Source organism: Salarias fasciatus, chromosome 7 (genome assembly GCF_902148845.1).
Source record: "Salarias fasciatus chromosome 7, fSalaFa1.1, whole genome shotgun sequence".
NCBI lineage: Eukaryota > Metazoa > Chordata > Actinopteri > Blenniiformes > Blenniidae > Salarias > Salarias fasciatus.
Window position 1 is genome coordinate 32,900,345 of NC_043751.1, and position 6,916 is coordinate 32,907,260.

At 47.2% G+C, this 6,916-nt stretch overlaps 1 protein-coding gene across 1 annotated transcript in view; it reads right to left on the reverse strand.

Annotated features, from left to right (window-relative positions):
• Positions 1-280: 280 nt before the first annotated feature.
• Positions 281-6,916, reverse strand: part of LOC115392396 (endoplasmic reticulum mannosyl-oligosaccharide 1,2-alpha-mannosidase-like) — a 40,787-nt gene continuing 34,151 nt past the window's right edge. The window contains 13 exon segments of the mRNA XM_030096986.1: positions 281-793; positions 1,928-2,056; positions 2,298-2,492; positions 2,713-2,741; positions 2,744-2,832; positions 2,915-2,959; positions 2,961-3,002; positions 3,004-3,101; positions 3,174-3,362; positions 4,673-4,821; positions 4,900-5,031; positions 5,034-5,078; positions 5,652-5,761. Of these exon segments, the coding sequence (XP_029952846.1) occupies positions 587-793; positions 1,928-2,056; positions 2,298-2,492; positions 2,713-2,741; positions 2,744-2,832; positions 2,915-2,959; positions 2,961-3,002; positions 3,004-3,101; positions 3,174-3,362; positions 4,673-4,821; positions 4,900-5,031; positions 5,034-5,078; positions 5,652-5,761 (1,459 nt within the window). The 3' untranslated portion in view covers positions 281-586.

Here is a 6,916-nt window from a genome sequence, read left to right on the forward strand (position 1 = left end):
GGATGAACACAGTTCACCTGAACACTGAGTCACCAGACTCTGACCTCCGACCTCTTCCCATTGATCACGCTGCACTGTGAGAGCGGTTCTCAATTCTGAAGCTCCCGTTTCCTGAGTGTCCTGAATGCTTCACGGACACAACCACAGTGAGGATGAAGAGCAGCTCTGAGGATGAAGAGCAGCTCCGAGGCTCTTCAGATGGAGGTTTGCTACAGAAGCTGCCGCCTGCAGCCCTCGCTGAGGAGCACGCCTCGCTCTGCGTTCTCCTCAGGTAAAGAGCGGGTTCCAGTTCGTCGGCCAGCGCCGGTGTGAGTTCATGAGATTAAGACAGCTTCGATTTAAGCCACAATCAGGTTGTTGGTTTTTTATGCTCCGCTGCATCAAAACTAATAAATAATCACAATCTGGATTTCTTTTCTTTTTAAACTGAGATTCAGTCAGTAGAAAACAAAGAGAGGCTCTTTTCCCATCAAGGAGTCACTGCGGCCTGAGACCGACCCTGAGAGCTGTGTGTGTGTGTGTGTGTTGTGTGTGTGTGTGTGTGTGTGTGTGCGTGTGTGTGGGTGTGTGTGTGTGTGTGTGTGTGTCACACACTGGAAGGCCATATGGGCAGTGGGTGGGCTTCAGTGTTGAAGACGTACTGGTCCAGGCTGACCAGGCCGGGCTGCTCGGAGAACAGCAGGTACAGGTACTTGAGGGTCTCTCCCAGGAAGAAGCTCTCCATCTTGTCCCGGGGACTCGGGTACTCCGGGTCCCGGACGTTGTTGATGGAGGTGAAACCGCCGGAGTAAACCTGAGGGAACAAGAACCCAGGGAGGATTTTAAAGATCCGCCCCAACACCCGGACTATAGAGCATCTTCTCCCGCTCAGCAGAGTTAAAGGAATACTCCACCCAAAAAACGATTTGGCCTCATTTTCTACTCACCCTCATGCTGAGAAACACTCTGGAGCACTTTTTTGATGTTTCAAATGCAGTTGGAGATGTTTGGGGATTTTCGTTGTCAACAAACAGGGACTGACAGAAAAAATGGTCCATAAAATCCACAAAACGTTCCCATTTTCCTTCATACTGCTCGTCTGCTGTGATCCAAGTGTCCTGAGCGCGTAACGTCCATAATTAATTCTTAACGAGGTAATTTAGTACATTTTAAGAGCCCAAACAGGGCGCTCTCATACAGCTCCATTGCATGTCTGCGCGCGCACCTGAACTACGGAAGCCGCGGCAGACCAAGCAACACGCTTGTGCCCTTTCAGCAGGACACCGAATTCAAAGCTTTAAAACAGTAGCCAATCACTTTTGTGATTGTCCACAGCTCGGTCACTCACAGCAGAATATATACAGCGGAACTTCTTCTTCTACGCTTGCAATTTAGAAAAGTAGTCGCTGAAAGCGCGCAAGCGTGTTGCTTGGTCTGCCGCGGCTTCTGTAGTTCAGGGTGCGCGTGCAGACATGCAATGGAGCTGTATGAGAGCACACTGTTTGGGCTCTTAAAATGTACTAAATGACCTCGTTAAGAATTAATTATGGACGTTACGCGCTCAGGACACTTGGATTACAGCGGACGAACAGTATGAAGGAAAATGGGAACGTTTTGTGGATTTTATGGACCATTTTTTCTGTCGGTCCCTGTTTGTTGACAACGAAAATCCCCAAACATCTCCAACTGCATTTGAAACGTCAAAAAAGTGCTCCAGAGTGTTTCTCAGCATGAGGGTGAGTAGAAAATGAGGCCAAATCGTTTTTTGGGTGGAGTATTCCTTTAAGTGCAGGACGGAAGTGAAGCGCTTTTAAAATAAAACTGGGAAATCTATATGTACATGTTCAAAATTTAATTTCTGGTTCTCTCTTTGCAGCCCGGTGAAAATGTCCCCTGGCCTGGCGGTCGGAGGCTCCTGCTCTAACCGATGCTCTAACCCTACACCCACCTTGGTGTACTTGTTGAAGCTCTGCAGGATCTCCCAGCCCCACTGCTGGTACTTTTGGTCGTTGGTGAACCTGTACAGGTAGAAGAGACTCTCCACCGTCTCCGGCCGCAGGTTGTGTCTATCAGCCAGCTGGATGGAAACAAGAGCAAATTAAGAGCCCTGTTTGGAGTAAAAACTGCCGAGATTGCACAATTCAACAGAATAAAAACAGCAGGAACGTTATAACGTTAGAGCAGAATTAAAGGTGCAGTAGGTCAGACTGAGGTCATACCACTAGGTGGCAGTAGTGGGATTGACTTCTGCTCATTTTTTTCTTGCATTCTGCTCTTCTGAGGGTTCCTGCTCTGGATGGATTGGTCTGAGTGTGTACCTTGACGTCGATGTCTCGAATGCTGCCCTGGTGCATGTTGAAGTGGACGATCTCCGGACTGAGGCCCGTCTCCATCTGGACGTACATCTGGTAGCAGGTCTCCATCAGCTCCTTGGCCAGGTCCATGTGGTCCGCCGGGAGCCCGTTGTGGGCCCCGAGGGCCAGGGTGCCCGGCAGGAAACACACCAGGTGGTCCTGGAGGACCAAAACGGAAAAATACAAAACATTACAATTTAATTTCAGGTGTAACTCCTATCTGAGGATGCTAATGCTAGTGCTACTGTGGATACATGCTAATGCTACTTCAATGGGACATGTTTCATGTTGCTGAGCTAGTTCAAATGAAAGAGGCTCCTGCTCCAGTAAACAGGAGTTTAGTGAAACAGTAATGCTAGTAGGACGTGACATAACCCACCATTTTGGGGCTGAACTGTCCGTGTGAGACTCCCCAACGAAGGTGAGGCCGCCGGGCGAAGACTTCTGCAGCAGGTTCTTCTTCACGCCCTCGACGGCCTGCAGGTAGTCCTCCAGGAGTCTGAAACCCGACAGAGGAGCACAGGCCAGTGTCAGCATCTGCAGCATAAAACACACACACACACACAGGCACACACACTCACTGGTCCTCGGTCTTGCCCCCCTGGATCCACTGCTTCAGCAGGTACGTAGTAGCTGTCGGCGCGGGCCCCCAGGGTGTAGATGCCCTGGGGTGAACTGCCCGCTGTTGGTGTTGATGAACATGGGGACCAGACCGTCCAGCTTCCCCTCCAGCTGGTGGACCTGCTTCATCACCTCGGACACGGCGGCCTGGGGGAGAGGGGTCAGGGGTCAGAGGGGAGCGCCCCCGCCGTGCTCCCGGGACCGCCTGCCGGTCGTTACCTGGTACTGGGGGTCCTGCGTGAGGCGGGTGAGCTCCCTGAACTCCAGCTGGATGCTGGTGACCTCGGCCACCGTGCTGTCGGAGGTCCAGCGAGGCGGGTGGGCCGTGCCTTTCCCGATGTTAACGTCCGAGTAGGGGATCTTCGACGGGGTCTTGAAGGCCGGCATGAGCCTGGAGCCGATGTCTTTCTGCGAAGGAACCGCAGAATCCACCTGATCCTTCATAGTCCCTCTAAGTAAAAAAATCATGCCTTTCAAGTGAAACATCATGTTTACTTTATGACTTTTTGACACTTTTTGTGCTTAATATCATTATTTTTAAATAAAGTTCAGCTAATCTTTTAAAAAACGGGATTAGAATGAGATCTATTGTGAGTGGACATCTCTTAAACAGACATTGATCCGGAGCTGCTGTTTTCACAGCCAGTGGAAACTGTGAGGTCAGTGGAAAACCTCTCTTCCTTTATCGGTTCGGAACATGTGACAGGAAGCAGCTGCTTTCTGAGACTAAACATCACTGTAAGCTGTGTACACACACTCAGTCAGGAGGTTATGGGGATTATTCCACATTGGGATTAAAGAGAGAGGCATCGTCTGACAGATTATATCTGAATGTGGAGAGGTTTTTTTGTGGCTCTGAGAAACATCTGCAGAAATTACAGGTTTGAGGTTTCTATTTTTACTCGTCTCTGAAATGAGATGTATTTTTATCTCCAAACGGCAACTGTGATGTTCCTGTCAGGGCCAGGAGGAGTTCACTCTCAAACCTGAAGCTCCGTGTGGAGGAGGAGGAGGAGGAGGAGGAGGAGGAGGAGGAGGAGGAGGAGGAGGAGGAGGTTTTGAAGACTGGAAACGAAGAGCCGTGTTCAGTTACTGAGAGGACGGCAGTTTGAACAATCTGGGACAGCGTGAAAGCATCACTGTGCAGGTTGTTAGAAACAAGCAATTTATCACAGGAAGCTACTATTATTGGATCTCTGCTAGTTTGTCTGAGAGATAATTCTTAGAGGTGATTTTCACTCTTGATTACTTGCATGTGATTAAATGTCAAAATAAACAGTCGGATCTGTATCTTCCACCTCCCTTTAACAATGGAGACTGAAAGTGAGAGTCGCTACTATTTTCTTTTTATAACAACAAATCTGAAAATATTAAACACCCGGGTTACTTTAGGAAGCAATTCTTCATGTCCCGTGTTAACAACGTTATTGCAGTGTTAGCATCAGCTGTTAGCACTGTGTGAGTCAGGATAGCTCAGTAAGCTGGGAAGATGCTCAATAATCTGGATGTTAGTGGAGGAAGATGATCTAAAGTGCGGATATTAGTGGGATGAGACGCTGTGTAAACATGCTCTAACCATATGGATACGGGCTGATGCTGTCAGAAGGACTGAGTTTGTTCAGGATCAATAAAGTGATCCTGCTGTAAACAGAAGTTCAGTAAATAGGAACAGAGAAGCCGGCCATGTTTCAGGTGTGTTGTGTTGGTGAGGCGCTCACGGCTTTGTCCAGGAACAGGGAGTCTCCGGTCAGGTGATAGGTGCTGAGCAGACCGCCCAAGATGCGAATGGTGCTTTCAAACAGGTTGACGTCCACGTTTCTGTTGAAGGAGAGCTCCGTGGAGACCCACGCCCTCGCTTCCTCGAACTCTGCAGCAACAGACGCACAACATTCACAACTCTCCCAGCTTCCACCGGCTCATGAGCCACAACAGCAGTGACCAGTACCTTCCTTCAGCCCGAGGATCCACATGGTGTCCAGGGCGTCGATGAGCGTCAGCCCCAGACCGAACCACTCGCTGTACGACTTGGAGATGGGCCGCAGCTCGTCGTGGCCCCACGCAAACTCTTTGTAGCCTTCCAGGCGTGTCGGAAGGCGTCCCGCACCACCTCCAGCCGGTTGGCCTCTGAACACACAGTGGAGGGGAGCGCTCATGGGTTAGGACTGCAGATCAGGTCAGATGCTTGTTATTCTTTAAAGGTACAGTGGCGGCCAGCTAGTCCAGCTAGTCACTGTCTTGTAATACAGCTTTGTGCCACCAGATGAGTGTCGTGAGTCCCTGCAAATCACAAAACTAGAAAACCAGAAGGAAATTTCACTCATGGATTTAAAAATCAAAAAACTCGAGTGTTCAGTGACAATTTAGGCCCAGTGCACACGACAGTGTTTCAAGTATGTGGAGACAAGTTGTTGCTGTTGGTTGATTTTGCTAACAACACAACTTGTGTTGATCATATGGGGAGAGCTGTTTACTGCGGCCGTGGTGCATGTGTGCGCGCGCACACACACACACACACACACACACACTTCCCCATTTCCCAAGAGACAGAGCATTTTCAAAAGGCTGCATTTGCAGTGTTTTCAAGCATCGTTGTCATGGAAACGTGCCCCCAAAACGCTACAGAGGTTTTCAGCTCTCACTTGAAACACCGACATGTAAACGTGGCCTTTAATGGTGGATCTGAACGCGGGGCGATACCTGACTGGTTGGTGGGTCTGGGCTCCTGGTGGACGGGTAAATTGTCCTTGTTCTCTCCGTCCTTGGGTCCCTCGGTCCCCTGCTCGGTATCGATCACAGCTCCGTGCCAGCTGGAGGACAGACGCCACATTCAAACAGACAAAAACTGTCTGAGCTGATGGAGGTTTCTGCTTTCTGTCTCCGCTGCGCTCAGCACTCCTTTTAATCTAAATTAAAAATGCCACACATGTAGGTACATAAAGTGATAAAAAATACATATTAAATCCATTTGTGTATAAAAGGGAGGTGAAGCATGCTGTGTGTCAATAATGGATGAAGGTTTGGGATTTAAAGATTTCTTCATACCTCTGAAAGATTTATGTGTCGTGATACTGTAAATAAATTAAAATATGAAAGATAAGAACTGTAGATTTATCCACTGTAAAGTCAATGATTAGTAAAACAAGTAGAGTAAAGGCATAGACGTTTCAGTTTGGTGGATGATATCAAAGTTTATCGATAATAAATCTGTATTATAGAGAGTTTATTTACTTTCCTTTTTCAAATATTGTTGCATTTATGAAAATTATGTTTTGAAGGTGATTATACCTCTTGATGTGTCGTTTTTTTCCCCCAAAATAAATCACAATAAAGAGAAAACAATGGGACATACATTTGATTTAATCAAACTGACATAACCGATGTTTGTTCTCTGGATTATAAGTCACGTTGCCTTCAGTTGTTTGGCTGCACCTGAGATTTATATGTAACAAAATAAGAGTATAAATCATGATGGATGTCACTGACTGACAACAGAAAGCTGCTGCAGAAATACAGAAAAAACTTCCATTAAGTATAAGATGTGAGACACGGTTTAAAGGCAGACTAGTTTGCAGGAACATAAATCTTATCCGGTGTGTCTGGAGGTGACGATGTGAGTCTTGTGAATAAATCCAAATTATGATCACAGAACTGGTGCTTACTCTTCACAGAAAAAAGTCCCTTTTTATGTATTCTTGAGAATTAAATCATAGATAATTTTTGTCTGTACTGAAATGTGTTTCTCTCTCTTCTTGATGTTTGATGAGATGCGATTAATACTCAGGCGAAACTTATAATGAAGGAAGTATGGTATCTGTTATGATATCTACTATTATGAGAACACAGGGAATGTGTGAGAGTGAAAGGGGTAAAATATTATCAGACTGATATTCCGTTTCTACAATATGTCAAGTGAAAACCTCATTTCAGAGAAGTTCTGCATTTACACCCCACTGTTTAGGAAA